General features: G+C 38.3%; 1 protein-coding gene across 1 annotated transcript; it reads right to left on the bottom strand.

Moving 5' to 3' along the window:
- Positions 1 to 272: 272 nt before the first annotated feature.
- On the bottom strand, positions 273 to 17,587 carry npm1b (nucleophosmin 1b). Its single transcript, XM_085180520.1, has 11 exons — positions 17,462 to 17,587; positions 17,070 to 17,152; positions 15,119 to 15,238; positions 14,801 to 14,894; positions 14,418 to 14,509; positions 14,075 to 14,148; positions 13,823 to 13,886; positions 8,731 to 8,829; positions 4,947 to 5,036; positions 4,778 to 4,852; positions 273 to 3,371 (listed from the first exon to the last, which is right to left on the bottom strand). The coding sequence occupies exons 1-11, from the start codon at positions 17,556 to 17,558 to the stop codon at positions 3,318 to 3,320; spliced, it is 942 nt and encodes a 313-aa protein (XP_085036646.1). The 5' UTR covers positions 17,559 to 17,587; the 3' UTR covers positions 273 to 3,317.
- Positions 17,588 to 19,904: the final 2,317 nt, after the last annotated feature.

The following is a 19,904-nucleotide window of genomic DNA, read 5'->3' as shown; positions in this document are numbered from 1 at the left end:
CTTAATTTGTCATGAAATAACAATGGAACAGGCTTCACCTGCCCATCAAACTGCTCATTATTCAACAATCAAATTAATTCTGAGCCCCTGAAAAGGAGACTGTATAAAAATGTCTGTAATTCCGAAACTGCTGGTGCATTTTTTTTTTTTATTAAACCCACTTAATTACAGCTGAAAGTTGTCACTTCAGTCACATAGTTACAAATGTGACTATAATCACACTGACAAATGGTGTTGTCTACAGTAAAGAGGGCAGAATGTAAGTCAAAGACTTACTAGAATTTATTTGATTCAGGTAAATGTTACAGATAAGTACAAAAAAAGGACGCACATGTTCCTCTCAACAAACCATTAACAATAAACTAAGTTTGATGTAGTAAATGGACACAATGCATTTTATTTTAACACACAATGGGTCAGCCAAGCTACCTAATTACAATTTATACTTGACTACATCACACAGTAAATTAAAATTTCATGTGGCCTTGTTTTGTCATCCAGTCAAACTGAAGATGGGTACTAGCTTACAGTTTGTATTTTATGTCACAGGAAAAAAAAGACAACCATTTGGATGGTGAACTAAATTCAGTGAAGTGCCATTACATGGTTTGGGACAAAGCTCACTCAGTAAAGCAATACATGCATCACCTGCTCATCATGTACTGCCAAAAAATGAGAAACAGCTCCGTTACAAAGAGTTTGCTCCTATTATCCCTTACATTTTTTACAGCCAAATTAAACCAGATGTTTGTGATTACAAAAATTATTTAAAAATAATGAGCCTTAAACATGCGTCAGCTTTCAACAAATAACAATCACTTTTTCGCACTTGGACTTGTTTAAGGTCCTGGCTTCACCGTTGCCCAAAATATGACAAACTTACACACATCGTGTGTAAAACGAAAGATCAACAACAATCAGAACAATATTCCAGACATTTTAAAAAGGGATTTTTTTTTACTAGAACACAATATGTAAAACAAAGACTAAGAAAACAGCTCAAAGCTGTAAAAGAAATGATTAGAAAGGGCAGGATAAAACCTAAACTGCAATTGTCGAGCTGCCAGTCTTGTAAATAAAAGCAAGAAATATTTTTATTTTATTTATTACACAACACAACGTTCATTAGGACTGATATGACAGAAGTATTAAAAAAGAAATCACTCAAACACGTGCAAAGCAAAAGGACAAAAGACTGGGCCTGGCAACCTGCTGCTACTGAAACCTCAGTGTAAAGAAGACATCACTAACAATTATTAATTACATTTGGGTAAATTACAGGGCCAACTTCCATTATTAAAATTGAAGTAATACATTTTATAGCAAAAACGCTTTCTAGATAATGCAGAGTTTGAGCATATCAATTTAATTGGTTTAAGATGTGGAACATTTTGATATTAAATGAGAATAGAAACACATCATAAGCTCAGCATGAACGAGAGTTTGTTGTCACCAGAGGACTGATATATGACTGCAAACAATTACAGATATGAGTTCTTAAATTTTTTTAAGGTGATGACATGCTACTCTGATGTAATTCTCTGATACCTCATATTGTACTAATATTATTAATACGCTTGTAATGTTTTCTGATGCATTACAGTACATTCAAATATAATGCAAAACAGCATTAGGGCCAATATACTCCTGGAGTTAGCAATCTGTTTTGATTTTATATGAAATATACAATAAACAAAAACATTTTAGTCAGAGCACCTGCGTTGTAAGTATTTTAATGAGAGTTGTTCATGTTGTGGACATAAATACACAACGGGGATCTTTGATAATTTTACTCTGCAAAAATTGTTTTTTAATGCATTTATTTTTGTGACATCTTTTTGTCTGTTTGCTTAATTTTTGCTGGGAGAAACATATTTATTGGTTTTGCTGGCCAAGCTGTTAAAAAAATATAATTGTATTGTATTATATTATAATGACTGATTGTGGTTTGACTAAAACAATACAGTATTCAAAAAAACGCATGTACAATCTGTAAGTCTGTAAGCGGAAATGCTTTTTCTTCAAAGCTGAAATAACAAACAACTTTTAGTGTCACTAACTGATTCAATTTTTCAGCTGTCAAACGGTCCTCTTTTATTAGCTGTCTTCACCATTTACATATGCGCTGCTCAAATTCACACAAAACAGGTTTATCTCAGTTTACAGTAGAGATACATTCCCCAGTCAAAAGTTTAAGACCACTTGAAAAATGGCAACAAAAAAAAAATCTAATTTTACATGGTTGAATCTTAACAAGGTAGCAAACAGAGCTTCAACGTGTAAGAAGAAATGGGAGCAAGACAAAACATTTTTTGGAGCATGCAATTTATTGAAAACAACGCTGTAAAACAGACTGTTTCAGTTTAAGTGTTGTTTTCAATAAATTGCATGCGCAAAAAGTTGAAGCTCTACTTGGAACCTTGTTAAGATCCAACCAGGCAAAGTATGATTTTTGGCCATTTTTCAGGTGGTCTTAAACGTTTGATCAGGACTGTATTTAAAGGCACATTCTGCATAACCTCCTCTTGCAATAATGACTGAATATGATAAACAGATGCTAATCAACCAGTTTCACACATTTCCACCCAGATGCTGTTTCAATGTGACCTGCATCTTCTTCAGTATTTGAAGAAAGTGGGACGTTCAATGAGGATATCACCACCTACAGGCAAGGAAAGGAATAGCTTCTGTATTGTGACACTTACACCACCTGCAGGCAGCGTTTCAACAGTTTCAAAGTTTTGTTTACTTTTTGTCAAGCACATTTGTGTTAGTGAGTCCTTCTGCTGGTATAAAAATAATACTGTTTTGCCAACAGGGCGTACGAAAGAACTAGCAACTACTAACTAGGTTAGGTTCTAAGTTTGGCCTGTTTTTGGTTTTGAATACTTCAAGTATAAGATTTATTGTTAACTATTAATGATCATATTCAGTGATACACAGGAGCTACATAAATCTGCAGGTAGTATAAATTTTAGAAACTTTTCCTTTCCTGTAGTAGCAACACAGACCCCGCCCATTGTGATGCACGCAGCTTCCCCTTGCAGCAAATCTACAGTCTGCTAAACATGAATCGAGTCTGTGAAAGAACCAACTCAATAAAGTCCTTTCAGTCTAGGAAAAAACGAAGAAGAAAAACATTGAAACCTAAATCTATGCATTGATGGCTTTACCATATTTCAGCACTCAGTCCATTTTCATCTGATCATAGTCCTTCACAGGGCTGAAAGAAGGAGACCGATTAGGAAATCTAGCCGACTGTGCCTTTAAATGCCTTATAGGATGCAAATGTAGAAATGCTTTAATGTATGTGTATGTTACTTCTTCTCAGTCTTCAGTGTTTGCACAAAACTCCAAAGATCCTTGACCACCTGTGGAAGGAGAGGGAAAAGAGGGATAACACCAAAATAAGAAACAAGGAAAGAAAGAGAAAAATTACAAATTATCTAAATGAAGTGCTACACAGCATGAGACACATGACTCACTTTTACTACAACATGCTTTTGTGCGTCTCGGCTGTGGGAACACTGAATTTGGATGGGGCTGTTGGGGGAACGACGAGGGGCTGGGTGGGGGCAGCATTACATACCAGAGTATATGACTAGGTGCTCCAGGTCTGACAGATCTCAGCCTTGGCTGATGAAACCAAAGCACTTCCACAGATGTTTCTACACAGTGGGATCAACAAGCTCTCCCTGACCCAACTCCACCCCCACTCTTTCCCTTGTCCACCCAACCCATGTGCCGCTCTAAAGAGCTTTCACCTGCTCTCAAAACTGTACAGTTATTATTTAAACACTGCAAAGCAATCACATATGAATGTCCAAATAGCTCGGTTCAAGTGATCGCCATCTAACAGATGCCTTAATACAGAAAACACAACTTCGCTATCTGACACACTGCCCAGAATCATTAAGTCTGCAGTGATCATCTAAGGGTTTAAGGGTGATTAATTCATGCTTTGCAAAATAATGTGCAGGGGATGTTGTTTTTCTTCTGAAACGACAGAAGCCGCATTAGAAAAGATTTAAGGCTTGCATTTGGTCAAAGGCCTTGAAAGCGAAAAAGGCTGGTACCACGCACATACCACCAGTCGCTTCATTAGGGCTACAAAAGACACACTTCCATTAAATCACCGTGAAAGAGTTTGCCTTGGCAGGTGTACTCCCAAATCCATCTCGCAAGAGCCCACCGAAACAGTGTGAATATAATTCAAAGAGTACACACTGTGCTGGAGAAACATTTGAGGCAAACTGAACAGAATAAGGTATGAGGACAGTGAGAGGAAGAATAACGTATGCCCGGTTATACATCACGGCAATGAGCTCTTACAGATAAAACGAGTTTGGGCATAAACTGCTAACACTCTACATCTGAAGGAGTATTTCTAGAAACCTGGTGGAAAACAGCCACTCTCGAGTGAGCGTTTACGAGACAGATTACACGGACTGCAGAACAGCAGAAAATTGATGAGAACTGCACATGGGATAAAAATGTACAAACTTAAAGGGAGCACATATACACACCCCTTATTATGCTCATCTCAGGCATATATCTAGTGTGAGCACCGGCCTCTCTCACCTGCTATTCAAAGCTTTTATTTACAAGGGACAGCCAATCGGACAAACGCTGGCTTGAATGGAAGCTAAAGAGGCTGCTCCAACATATTGGATAAAGATTATTTTGAACTGTGAGGGATGAAAAACTATTCTAGCAGGGCCCAAAAAGATATACATGAAGTTGGAAATAAGCACAACACTGTACAAAGATTACTTACTTGTTTGTCTGAGATTTTAAAAGCACTTTTCAAGTAATTCTCAAACTTCGGCTCTGTCTTTGGAAGTGGCTTTCCCTGAAGAAAAGGACCATTAAATCATCATAATCTTAACTGTCATTAAATTATGAAGGATCATTTAAAAACAAATTTAAAAAAACAGCAGCCTTACCTCCTTGGCTGCAGTTGACAACTTGCTCTTAATCTCAGGCAGAGATTTAGATGGGCCGGGCTGTTGTTTGTCTTTTCCCGGAGCAGGTATCTGGAAACGTACATCAGCTAGATAAGACTCTAGAAATTTACAGAGCTATAGATAAAATGATGGCTTCCGATTATGCCACAGCATTTCATCGTTAACACAAGCTCAGTTCTTGCCATCAGTATGATTTTGCTAAAATGAACCAAACACACAGTTGCTAAATTTAGCATGCTGCTGATTAATTAATCTGTTGACCAACAGGCCAGTGTGGGCAAAAGCCCTGTCGTGACCCACTTAGTCTTGGTCTGTGTTTAAAGCCTTGGCGTGGGCAACCAGCTGGAAGGGGATAAAAGAATTGGAGAGGACAACAAATTCTAGCCTCATTACACCATCATCCTTTTTTTTAACAAATACATCAGGTACAAATTATGTTTTGATTGCCTGCAAGCAGGAGAGGGCAAGCCCTGACTCTCCAGTGAGCAATTCAGGTTGTTTGTCAAGTGTTTTCCATTGAAGAAAAGTTTCTCAAACACTGAATTCAAAAGAAAAAAAAGTGCAACTTTAGCTTTTATGGCTGCTGTCAGTAAAAGATTTCTACTGAATATCAAATTATTGATTTGCACAAATAAAGCAACAGATTTTCTTTTCAACAGACAGTACTGTCTGGGCAAAAAGCAGTCACTCATTTCTGTATATTTTCTTTGGAAAATAGAAAACAGGTGCAGTGATTTATTGAAACATGTAAACATAAATGGAAATACAATATATCAGGTAAAAACAGAGTTTGCTTTCTGCCGCTCAAAATATAAAGAAATTATGTGTAGCTCAAGAATTTTGCACAGTCCTGTATTTACTACCAATGGTCAGGATTAAAAAAAACAATACTATCACCAGATTTGCAACAGTAAATGTTTTATTTCAAAACACAAAGACTTTGCTGTGTTTCTGAGGAAGAGAAGTGCGAGCACTGAACTAGTAGGCCAATAGGTGTGTCCAGACCTGGGCAGCCAACGACTCAGGTCCTCAATTAGCAAGTGTCTGAATGTGACACAACAAAAACACACATACACCATACTCTGTTACTGCATGTTATGCAAGCCATGGAGCTTGCCCCTGCATGCAAAGCGGAGTGTGGAATTCAGCGAAATTGCAGGGTTTCATTGATAGCCAGAGACACATCGGAAAGATGACAGTGTATAGATGTACAGAGAAACTCTATACCCACTCTATAGTCAACCAACTGTATGTTTGTGTGCCTGCATTACGACACTATACTATTTCATGGTGACATCTAGCAGCTCACTAGTTAACAGGGACATAGAAATCACTGTTTGTAGTGTCATTCCTACTGGAACTAGTGGTCATTATATGTATCTTTAATTTTAGATACCGAGTCAAAATGTGCTGATTGCAAAAAAGAACAATAACTGCATAACATAATATATGTAATGTCTTGCCATGCATAACCTAAGTTTAACAGGCCTTCCAGGAGAAGCTCTCATCTTCCAAATACCAGACCCAAAATGTTGTAATTAGTCGTACACGTGTAGCCACAATGCCCTGTCCCTGCCTCTGAGAGATCAGGTTCTTTTTTAATAGCAGAGATTAAAAGGTATAAAATGAACAAAACCTTGGCACACACATACCACACTAAGAAAATGGCCTTTTTTCTGGCTCCTAGCCAGACAAATGCACTACACGTTTATTATTTACAGGCAGCTCTCCACTTCCAAGGGACAGCTGTGGACCTGAAACAGCTGATAAACACACAAAGCCAACAAGCTTTTTCATCTGGCCCAGACACTGATTACAGATGCCATGAGACATGGAACTTAATCACAAGGACGCTATCATTTGATGTAATCTCTCATCTTCAATCCAGTGCAAATACATGGTTGTGACATTTTTGCTCATCAGGGCTGTTCAGGGATAGTAATTGTCATTTTGCTGGAATGAAAACCTTGGAGGCACAAGTAGGGGGAAAATGTCAGGTCACACGGAAAAACCGTGACTCTCATCCTATAAAGCCTCTGTATGTACAGGTACTTTAATGAGTTGATCTTTTGGCCTATCTTTGAGTCCAAATGGTAAAATGACAGATTGACAAAAGACATTAAAGCACTTACAAGATATGCACCTGCTGTAACACATGCCAATCAGTCGCTAAAACAATGACTCAAACCCTTGTGGGATAAGGCTGAGTGAAGTAGTTAACAACTTTACGACTCTGACGTGTGCTCGAAGGCATCGGCTTCGCCAAACCCATCAATCAAACGACACCAGCTGCAAGATAACGTTACTTCAGATCAGCGCAACTCGAGTTAGCTGGTTCTCACGTCGAGCCTGTTACACAAGAAGGTGCAGCTACACGCTGGGCCGTGAGAGGTGAGAACCGTGGTACTGGCAACAGATCTGACAAGCCAATCTAATGACCAGTCACCTGCATTTAGGAACGAAAAAAACAGACACCCACACCCGCTTCCTCGCTCCTCAGGGGCATCTGGAAGCGCAAGCTGCACCAGACATCAAACACTGGTAATGAGAGCAATTGGGAGAAGGTGTGTCCAGGAAGTGAGGGGTGTGAAGAGGTGGTGGAGAGAGAACAGTTGAGAGGGGATGGAAGCATTCAAAGCACCACAGGCAAGAAAGTTAAACCAGCAGGTTGGTTTGGGGCGATTTAGTTGCCCATTGGCTAATCCCCAAGAGCATTTCAAGAGTCGCTGTGTTATGTCTGGACAACAACTACTGCATTATAAGCTGCGCTCACCCATACAGCATGCCCTTCAGGGCACTACACCTTCAGGGGTTTGGTAATCCTGTGGCTTAGTGTTTAACATGACAAAAAAAAAATCACAAAGCTTTCCATCAAGATGTCAGATGAGAAACGATAATCTTCTCACGCGCCCTGTCTGCGTAAGTGAGCGCAAGTCATGTTTCTATCATACAAACAGACAACGTTCGCATGCCGACACGTAACACCTTATCTGAGCCGAGTTTCTGTCCAAGTATTTTCTTTCACAGTAACGCGCTTTAAGAAGTATGTAAACCTGCAGAGAAGCTTGACAATTTGTTTTTCTTAAAGTGTGCGCGAGCTACAGAGGGGTGAGGGGCATCAAAGGTGGCTGCAACTTAAGATGGCGAGGTCAAGCTAAAGGGTCGCAGGTTTAAACCCTGCCCCAGGAAACCCGTTTAGAGGTCAGGTGTGTTTGCTTAAAGACAGGCAGAGTTCAAGCTTTAGGTTTTCAGAAGTGGCTGTCCGAGACATTACATCGAAGAAATTAACTATCAGGTTGGACTAATTGCACTGTGCATTTATCACATTCCTTGGCTTTGGAATGGGAAGGCTCTCCAAGTTTTTTGTGTGTCTTTTCCCCTCCATTTGGTGAGCCTGCATTTTTTAAATTGATAATGGCAGTAAATGCAAACAACCAATTTAGCAAAGTTCCCTCACCTTCTGTAACACATTATGTAATTGTATACTTTTTCATCCACTCTTCTGTAAAACATCATCTATTGTTTGTATACTTGTTTCTATGCCTAACATGACACATTTCTTTAGAAATACAACTACTGGCTTTGACTTTACCCTGCTGTAACTAGTGACATAATAAAAAAAATTCCTTTAAAAATTGCAATGTTACACATTTTCTTAAACACTTTTGATCTCGAGTACAATGCTTAACAACTGGGTATTTTAAATACCCACAAGCCAACCACAGGTAAACAAAGATTTACTTCGGAAATCTTTTGGGCATACCTTAATCTGTGGTTTGACAGCTGATCCTGAGGCTTTTCCTGCAGGGCCATTTTGTTTTACTGGAGTCTTGTTGGGCTTCTTAGGTGAGGACTCCGGGATCTGAGGAAATGAACAACATTCCCAGTAAGCTATCTCAGAGCTTCATAGAAATGTGTTTAAACAGCTCAATTCACCACACCGGGTTCCTGAAATTCATAAAGATGTTAATGCTTAATGCATGCACTACAGCCCTGAGCTTTCCTTCATACTATCTGACAGAGATATTGTTTGGAACATGTAAAACTTTTTAACCTATCAGCTCCTTTGTACAAAGACTATGTCCACACGGAAATAGCGCTGGTAATTATCTAGTAAATTCAGAGCGACTGAGGGGGCATCATGCATCTTACACATTCTACCCAGGACACACCCTGTCTCTGAATCAGACTATTTCTGCTGTGTGCTGTAAATGAGAAAATTCAAGTTTGGATCATTTTTAGAATTTATGTGTGAGAACAGCTAGTGGCAGTTAATCACGCTAAACAAAATCAAAAGTGACAGAATAAAGTTACTTAACTGCTGTTGTTCATTGCTGACAACTCAATGAGGCCTGCCCTCGTGTTCTGACCAACTCAACTAACTAAATATTCAATGCAACACATGTGGCTCAGTTTAGACTGCTGGCCATTTACAATTTCCTAACCCTCTAAAAATCTGTATCCCACTGATGTTCTTGCTAAACGCAATGCCCCCTTTTATAGCCGATAAATAATAAATGGCAAGTGACAAAACATTATCCTCATTTGCAGTAACTCCATTTCTTGTTTTGCCATGACTTGTCACGATATTTTCTCCTAAAACCTAAACCTAAACCAAAAAAAAGGAAAATAAATAGCATCAGTTATAAGGTTATGCAGCTAATTAGATATGACAGCAAAACAATTGCCTTCCTTTGCCGTCTACGTTAAAAGCATACCTTTAATAGTGCTACCTATACTGCAGAGGAAGGACTACACTTAATTAGTGATTCCTCATTGATCAGGTACTTAGTACCCAGACAACCTGTAATTGTTGCACAGGATTCCTTCCCGTCAGGTTTTGATTGCTCTCAGTCACATGTGTAATTACCTTGGAAAAGCTGGCAAGTACCTGAATTTCCTAAGCAGCAAATCCTTTCTTGCAATCACTGGTATTCACCTTGGAATGGACTAGAAGTGTAATTGCCTGTGTTGACACAAATGCTACAATGCAATCACACATGTAATATCCTACAGCAACGCCTGCAATATAAGATGCTGGAAGTAACAGTGAGGTTTCAAAGCCTTAATTCCTGAAGGACAAAATTCAATCAAGAGAAACTAATCATCATCATGGATGCATCTGAGTCTACCAAACAGAATCTGTACATCAACATTTGTATCTCATTTTTCTGTTTTATATGGTTATATTACACCAACCATCTGAATCTCCTGACCTCTGAAATACCCCAAAAATGTTGGGGGTATTTCCGACAAATTGTGGAGAAATTTGAATGCGATTAGGATGAGCACAACGATTATACCAAGGGTTAGGGTTATGTAGGTACCCAGTCAAAAAGGGCTTTACGACCAATGCAAACCTGCAACTCTTGTAATTTTTAAAGTTTAATCAAAAATATCTACCACATCTACCCAAACACAGAGGTTCTGTAATATGTCAGCAGGTGGATAACCTCGGAAACTCTTATTTTTCCATTGTTTCTTTGTTCTCTTCACACCTTTCTACCATCTCTTTCCAACTCAGGAGTTATGAAGGTATTCTGGGTGCAACTTTAGAGCGCTCATGTTGCTACAAAGCACTAAGACCCATTCACAGAAAGAGGAAACCAAAGACCAACTCTTGAAGGATGATGAGATGAGTGACACACGTGTCAGCTTGTGGTAAGGAACATTTTCCAGTCTTTCAACAGGCTCAACAGTTATTACAGTCCATTAAAAATGATATTAAGTGTTTAGAGAGAGCACGAAATCTGCCAATCAATAGGCAATTTGCTGTCCAGTAAATTTGAGTAAAGAACATTTATTAACCCTGTACAAATCTGTTGCAAGAAACACAAAAGTAGTGTGTAATTATTTAAAACACGTGAGATCCCGTGACGATACTAATCTACACAAGAACAGCTTAATATCCTGATTACCTGTTCATCAAAAATACATGATCAAATAATAACAAGAAATGTAGATTCATATGAAAAAGGATTTGATTCAATTTTGATACTGAATATGTCTGAGATATTTTGGGTCCTATTCAGTACAGTATGGAGGTTTGACAAGAAAAAGAGAGCAAAATATAGCTTGAAACACAGCTGAATTAGCAGTCAAAAAAAAAGGGATAATAATTGTTCCCAGCCCTACTTCCCCAAAGCTTTGTGCTTTCATTATTAAAGAATGAGACAGGGTAGCTATTGAGCTAAAGAGATGAAGGGTGAAAAAAAGGATTAAGGTCATGGAAGGAATGGGGTGTGGGGTGCAGGAGGAATTGGAAGAGAAGACAACAGAATAAATCAACAGGTGACAGAAATGCTCAGCTGTCATCTGACCCTGAGGGAAGGATCGGCGCTCATGTCGCAGGTATGCGCATCTGCCCTGCTTTGATCTTTTGCCTGGCAGAGTTTGCACTTGGATAGCGTGCTTTTAAAAAAAAATAGAAGAACGAAATCACAAACAGACACCGACGTAAAAATGAGGCAGATACACACACACGCACCCACACACTTGCAAGCGATTGTGGTAACATGCAAAACAAGTGTTCAAAGGCAAAACCCAGGTGCAAAGCTGAAATGGCATGAGAAACGATAAAAAGGAGCAATCATATTAACAGTGGGATGACAGAGGGACAAAGATATGCAGTGTTTCAGAAAAATGGTTGAAGATGTTTCCCATAACTGAAGTGCATGTGCGTGTGAGCACGCATGGGTGAGAAACAGTATGTAGAGTGCAGTTCTCTGCTTATGCACTACCAGTATGAAGTGCATATGTTTGCAGACTTTGTGCATTTACGCTAGAGATTATATGTACTTATATGTTCAAATGTGCATGTCTACTAAAGTGTATCTATCCCTTTATATAGGTGTGTGTGTGTCTGCTTACGCACAGCATAACATACTGTTGTCTTGCTGGTGAGACGGTGAGAATTCAAGCAGATTACAGAGGAGAAATCCGATCATTACACCACACAGACCCTGTGTTTTACTCTAGGAAAACAGGTGGGTACTTGAGCGAACAGGATGAAAAAGTTCCATGTTTTGTCTCATACAAAGAGGTGGACGGTCAGCGAGTGCACGAATGGGGAGGGCCCGCTAAAATGAAATGCTACTGTAACATACAGTGAGTGGAAGTTTAAATGATGTGGTTAAAAAAAAGGGTTCGAGAAATTCTTTCTAGACACACACGCACACACAAACAAACACTATGGGGACGCTAATGGCTGCCCTGACATCTAGTGGACAACAAAGGCTCAGAAACACAAATACATTCCACTGTAAAAATTAGAGTTACTGAAACGCAAGAAATATCCACAGCTCTCAAAGACAGGCTGGAAAAATATATCCTTGCATCTAATGAATTTTGTCAAATACAAATTATCCGAGCCTATCAGATAGTAGCTTCTCAAATGGGGGTAACAGCACCCTGAGAATTGCTCTAGCTCTACTAATCTATCAAGTGCCTTAAAAAGCTCATAGAAAAGAAAGCAAGAAAGCAAAGAAAGCAATAAACAACTGAATTCACTGTGAGTGGAAATAAACAAAATGGATTTGCCCTTCTTCTCTGTAATTATGACCGCAACAAAGCAATGAAAAACGCTGTGTATGGAAAAGTAGTTTGATCATGGCAGTTTCCTCTCAGGTACTGAGAACTACAAAGATCCGCAATGATCTGCTTGTGTTTTTTACCAAGCTTAAAGGGCAACGGTCATCACAGTACATTACATGATAAAAGTTTGCTTCAATATGATTTAAATAGCAAAATCCGAGACACTGATGGTGATGGCATCTCTTTGTTAGCTTTTTATTGTTGTTTTCTTTAACTAAAAAGTTGTAAATAAAAAGTTTTTTCTGGACAGAAGCTCTAAAAAGTTAAACAATTTTTATTAATATTCAGAGATATTCCAATTTAACTGCTCATTATGTTCTTAGGGTTACAAAAACAACTAAATTCTGATGAGCACTGGTTCATATTAATTTTGTAGCAACATACTAACGTTAATACTTAAATGAGCAAGGACAGAATCATATGTTTCTCTCCTTTAAGCTGTATGACTGGGGTTAAACAGAAATGATACTTTCTGCATGTACGAGTCCACTCGAGTCCTGGTGACACTCGAGGCGGCAGACTTCAAAAAAGCATCACAGGAATCAGTACTTGGCCACTGAGTCTCCAGCTGTCCGTGTCCACAACCTAGTATAATCCAGGCTTTATCTGGTGCCACTAGAGTTCCAATAACACTCTTTCAGTGGGCCAGTTGTAGTGCAGCATTTTTATAAACAAATGAAGGTTTATTAACGTCAAGTCAGACAGAGATTAATGGAGTTTGATGAAGCAAATAGGTGATTTCTGCTTTTCTAAAGCTGTTTAACGCACAAACTTTAAAAAATATGGTGAGAATCAGGTCAGATTATCCTTTCTCACATGTAGAACAAAGCAAGGGACTGCCCACTTTTGACACACTCACTACTGGAAATATTCTGTTTAATTTAGCAAAGGGTGCTGCCTAAATCAAAGATGCAGAAAGCAGGCACATGATATGTCTGTGTAGGTTCTCAGTCATCCAGGTCAAGTTAGTCTAAGCAGCTTGGAAAGAAAGAAAGCTTCTTCACTTTTCAAGAAGCTCCTCGGATGAGAGGAGAAATGTCTTCAAGAAACTTCCAGTCACTTTCTTTCCAAGCTCCATAGACCACCCACATGATTACAAATCCAAACTGCATTTATCACAAACTCCATGATACACAAATGTTTTTATTTGACCATATTTCCTCCATATTTGATTGTACCTCAAACCTACTCTCATATTTTTTAACATGGAGAACCTAAAGGTTGATTGTTATTTGCAATAAAACAAAACGGATGAAGCTTACCTTTGTAAGCACTTTTCCCACATTCTTCTGTGGCTTCACATCATTTTCATCACTGTCATCATCGCTACAAGAAGCAAGTAAGCTGGTTAAAAGCTACACTGCTCGATGTTTGTGCCCAAAATAAAAAAAAAAAACACAAAATAATAGATTTTATACTATGAGTTTACAAAGATGTTATCTTTTAGAATGCAAAATTATTTAGAAAACTCAGCCAATTAAATAAATAAATAAATGAATAAAATAAAAACATACTCATCATCATCTTCATCACTGTCTTCTTCATCGTCATCATCGTCATCATCATCAGAATCCATCTTCAGCTTTTTCTACAAGAAATATGAATCGTCTTTTTGTCAAAAACAACATTTGAGGCTTATTTGGGGTGTCAGAATAAGTAACAGTGTACACTTTAATGCTGACGTCCCGCGATAGCATCTTATCACCGATCACTAAGCGTGATAACCATTAAACAGAAGGCTATGCAGTAAGCCACCACCTCGGCAGGAGAACAATTTCTGTAAACAATGATTAGTTTTGCTATAAGTGCAAATATAAAACATTTAAAGCAATGTAATACGACAATGTCAATAACTACCATTGGGGGTTTCTTCCCTGGCAGCAGATTTGCAGGCCGCTTTACCGGCGACGAATTGTTCTCCTCCTCTTCGTCATCAGAATCCTTCACACCTGACAGAGCAAACACACTGGTCAACATATTGTCAAACAATCATACAACTTTTCTTTATGTTATTTTACCCCAAAACACTGTTTTAGAAGAAAAACTTACTCAAGAAATTAAGTGTAAAGTCATATGTGGACTTTTTTCAGGCTGGAAAATTTGACCCTGTATAGTTTTACCGAGCATGAAGGTCAGACTTACATTTGCTATTTTTCCACTGACAAGGTCTTCAGTAGGTATGCCTACTTTATTTTAACAATGAGGCAAATAGTTACCTGAGTCTTAACCTTAATACTCACTAATAAAATGTTGCCCGCTTATGTAAACTGGTCCAGAACCAGACTGGAGACGGAAGGTAACTGGAGGTGTAATCTCAAATCCACCTAAACTCATCTGGAGAAAAACATAGCAGGAAGGAAGATGACATTATAAGTATTTTGTCAACGATTTATGAATTATTTAGATTTATCAGCACAGTGTAATGTTTGTATTTATGGTTCTGAGAGAATGCCTTTTCTTTTTAGTTCTCTTTTTTATTAGGCATGAAGAGCGTAAAAACAAGTTAATTTAAACCAGAAGCCTCTTAAATACTTCTGTCAGTGTTGGTGCTGACTCACAGAGGGCAGGACGGAAGGTTTAAGGACAGCTAGCGGCACTTTTGTCGTCTTCCCGTCGTAAGTGAGGCCTTCAACTTCCACCATGTGGAACTTATCTTCAGCCTCAGCTCCCAGACACACCTGGAACAAAATAACAGTGTGCTATATAACACTACCTCCATGTACTGGCAAAATGTGTCTCTTTTTTTTTTTTGGTGCAAACATAAACTGTTCTTGTTAATGTTACTGTTAATCTGATTAAACTCCTGTTTTATCATCTTTAAATAGCCTACTGCATCAGTAAGGTTAGCAGACTAACGTTGTGAATGCTCCATGACAATAAATTAATAAATAAATATAAATTAATACCAAAAATCCAATATGTTAACATTTCAGAAATCATGTTGTCAGGAGAATATAAAATAGAGCCGAAACTCCGGTCCGCTGCTCACTAGCTCACAAACTACTGGTAAGGAACTTCTAATAAACAATTGCTAGGGTGCAAGGAGTGGGGTTTTTTTCGATGTGAGATTTTTTGATCCTTCAACCAGCAGCCTTCCCTATAGCATCTGATTAGGCTAAACACCCAGTTTAAGTCTGTTTAGTCCATATTTGCCATACATGCAATTTATTTGTCTTTCAAAGCTCTTCTTTGGATGTCAGCTGCCTTTTATTCAGTTCTGTCAAGATGATCCCACACTGCTTCAATAAGGTCCAGGTCTGGGCTCTGGGGAGGTCAAACCACGACTGACTGGAATCTTCCATTGTGTTTTTTTAATTGAGATATGCTTTTACTGCACTAGGTGTATTCTGGATTATTGTCAGGATGAAAAATGAAGCCATTAACAAGGAGATTCTTGCCAGTGGAGTAAAATCTGACAGGTTTTTTTTCTACATTCTGTTTTTCAGAAATAGCGACACTCACCCTTTCTCCTGACCTCATCCGTACATACACAAGGCAATTTGAACCAAAAGTGTTAAATCTGGATTCATTTCTCCATGAGACCTGTTACCAGTCACTTTCTGTCCAGTTCTTGTGTATTTTGGCATACCTCAGACTTTTCTCCCCATCTCCTTTCCTTTAAAAGGGCTTTTCGACAGCCACCCTTCCACTTACACAATTTCTAATAAGATTTTAGTAACTAGTACATGGAAGAAAGATCTGATGTCTCAGGTCCTGTTTCAGGTCTTTGCTGGATTTATTTCCTGTTTCTTAAGGATATGACTGTAAATAGTTTTTTCATACTACCACTTCTTTTTTTTTGGTCCTCCACATGTCCTGTTTCCTCAATTCTTTTTAAGGATACAGTATACACCATGTCAACATAAGCCAAGACTTTGGCCGATAGCCCTTCAGGAATCACTTTGTCAATGCAAAAACCAAAAAAACCAAAAAATCCTACTACATGGCTGTCAAATTCTCTTATGTCTGCCATTTTTCGTAACGGATTATTTGTTTTTGCTACAGACTGCAAGTAGTCGATTTTCAGAAAAGAACAGCAAATGAGTGAGAAAGCACCGAATTTCCAAAGAAAAGCTTTGAAAGACCTCCAGAAATCCTGAGGAAATATTGCTCAAGACCACTTTATAATTTAAAAGAGCCAGAAAGTCTGCCTCTTAGGAAGCGAATTATAGAAAATTTGAGGGGTGGATGTCTTTTAGGGGTGGGTGTATTTTAAATTATATATATACTATATGTAATATTATTCTCTCTGTTTATTGCCTATACCTTTGTCTTCACGTGCCATAACAAAGGCATTTCCCAATTTCTGGATAATTAATATCTTATCGCGATAAAACAAACTATGTTATTACGAATTTACAAGACACATAACAATTTATCGCGAGAGTATAGCATTAAAGAATAACAGCGCTCAATGTAGATCTCGGCTTCCGTAGTTATTAGCCGTATTAGTCAAAGAATTAATTTTTTTCAAGACCAGGCAAACTCGATCTAAAGTCTGATTCTTACTGCTTTCAGTGACAGCTGCTGCTCCGTTTCATCGCCGTCTAGGTCAACTTTGAATTCCCGTTTGTCCGATTTCAAGGTGCAACCTGAGGGGGAAACAATACGTGTAACCAACCGTGGGTTGCGCTCGTCTTAAATAAACATACGCACATGCATATCATTTTATCAGATAAAGAGGTGTATATACATTTTGCTTCTTTACGTGGCTCCACGCCATGCTCTGCTAGCTAACAAAAGAGCTGAATTGGCGCGAGTGGGAGGGGGTAAGCAGGCTAGCCAGCTGTTTAGCTATCTTCCGATTAAAAATCTCCAGTGGCTATTTGTGCATGACAACATGACGTTAAAACTGATTGTGCAAACAAAAAAATCGGGTTTGTCAGAATTAGCGAGCTCACCAAATAAGTACATTTGTGGTCTGCTCATATCTGAGATATCGTCCTCCATCTTTGTAGTGGGTGGATACAGTTCCGTAAACTCGTATGACGGACACATGAAAGAGCCACTAGGACGGTGAAACGTCACTTGGGGGGGGACAAGTGATCTGGAGCCAATAGAAATTAGAGCGGAGAGAAAACTCAAGGTGAGCGGTCATCTGGATGAACACGAGATGGCGCCGTTGAATGAATATTTGGTAGTTTTATCTTTAATAAACCTTAATATATAACGTATACATACATAATACTAACTAAAGGAAGGAAGACATGACAGACTATTATCGTTTTTTTGAACATGATTGAGACAAGCATAGGTTATAATACTTGGCAAACAAATCCAAACTAAAAGCTATAGTAAAGCTTGAAGTCGCATGTTGTTGTTTAATTTTTGTGTGTATCTAGATAGATAGATAGATAGATAGATAGATAGCAGGGTTTATATTTAGATTGTGATCTTTTCCCTCATGTCCATTGTCTAATGTGCTGTTTGGACTAAATAAAAGAGGCCTTTGGTCAGTAATATTAAAAGTCCAGCCCAGGGGGCAGTTGCAGAATGGAAGAGTCCTCTGCGGTTGTTAAAAATATTCATAATACAGTGAAGAATCATTGCAGCCTTGCATATTACAGGAGAAATTAACCATTATGACGTTCCAGACTGAAACAGATCCATCTCCTTAAACCCATTGTTTTTGTGATGGTCACTTTAAATGTATAAAAACATTACCCTTTTTGGTTTGGTGATCACATGAATGACCGTATTGTTCTTTTTAATTACAAGGCAGGGGATAGAATAAATCAGATAACTGCCTTTGTCCTGCATGGTTATAACATTTTGTTAGCATTCTTTTATTGTAACCACCTTGTGATGACTGTTGTTGAGAACTGGTGCAATATGAAAATAAATCTGAACTGAAAGGAGCATTCAAATCGGATTCTTCCATAAAAAGAAAAGAAAAGCTGCAGTAAAGTATTTGCTGTGTTACCATGTGCCTCCAGAGTGACACTTGTGCCTTGCCATTCATTCTCTAAGTCTTTAGAATTACTGCAAGAATGGTGGACCATTCTTCTGGTTTGGTATCTGATGACTGCATAGAACATGGTATGTGAGTCACATCAGTTTCATCATGGAAGAGACTCCTTAAGGTCAGAAATGTTTCTTTGCATGATAAAGGTTATCACTTTCACTGACACGGAGTAACCTTTCCTTCTTAGAGGACAAGTGAACCCAGCCCATGCCAGCAAAAATCTGCCATTCACATGGCTATTTTACTTGCCTTTAACCATTTCCAGGGCACACAAACAAATGTGTAAAGTGTAATAGGAAAACGACAGCTGAGGTATTACTCAACCTATATTACTCAACAAGAATAAGTCCTCTTCATGCATGCTTGTAAGCTTGAGAAAGCTTTAATGTGTCATATACTGTTGGGACACGTCTGCAGATCCGTTCTCATGAATGATGTGACTTTGATGTGCATGGGCATTACTCAAAACTAGTTTTGCACTTTAGCACAGATAGTAATGCTGTAAGACTGTATGAATGTATGAAGTTGCTGGTGACCGGTCATTTTCTATCACCAATTAGCTTATACTGCTTAATAAAAAATTTAAGTACTTCTTTGAGATTACAGTTATGCTAGAATAATTTTACCATATGAGATAAAAAGAACATACAATGAAATGTTCCCATGTACATATTCCCATATGTATAAATCTTCCTCCCTCCTAACCTTAACAGGGAAATGCTCACATTTCCTTGTTCTCTTTTCCTTGTATGCATTCTTATGTGTAAATATGCAAAAGTGTAACTGGTTGCACACACTTAGGGTTCAATTGTATATGTGTGTACATCAAAGAGAGAGCCATGAGAGCATAGCATGTCAACAGACAGAGTTTATTCATGTCGTGGCATCAAACAGCAGAAAGAGTTCCTCATTCGTCACTTTGACTTCTGACTTGATCCTTATGGAATTTCCTTGTTTGTTTTTTTAAAATTATCATATTAAACCAATATTTTTAACCGTCTTGCCTTCTACTTCTCTACCATAAAATCATGTGCACTTTTTGTTAAATATTCTGTATGACTTTATATATCTTTGTAAATGTTAGGGTTTTACTTGCCAATTCAGGCCGAATCCCGTCCATGGATGTGTTTAGTATTAGTTATTTAGTCAAAATAACATTTCTCTAAGAAAATCTATTGTTTGTGCTTCAAACTTTTCATCAAACGTAAAAAATAAATTTGTTTAACCTTATTTGGGTGTTTTATCAAACAGAGCTAAACTTGCTGACAAGCCTAATTTGCCCACATGTAATAACCTGCTTATAAGCACCTTTTTCAAGAATCTGTCACACTTGACAAAGCATTAGAGGTAAACTGCACAGATCACCTTTGGAGTATTTT

Source organism: Neolamprologus multifasciatus, chromosome 2, assembly GCF_963576455.1.
Source record: "Neolamprologus multifasciatus chromosome 2, fNeoMul1.2, whole genome shotgun sequence".
Taxonomy (NCBI): Eukaryota; Metazoa; Chordata; class Actinopteri; order Cichliformes; family Cichlidae; genus Neolamprologus; species Neolamprologus multifasciatus.
This window is presented reverse-complemented; position numbering and strand designations above follow the sequence as displayed.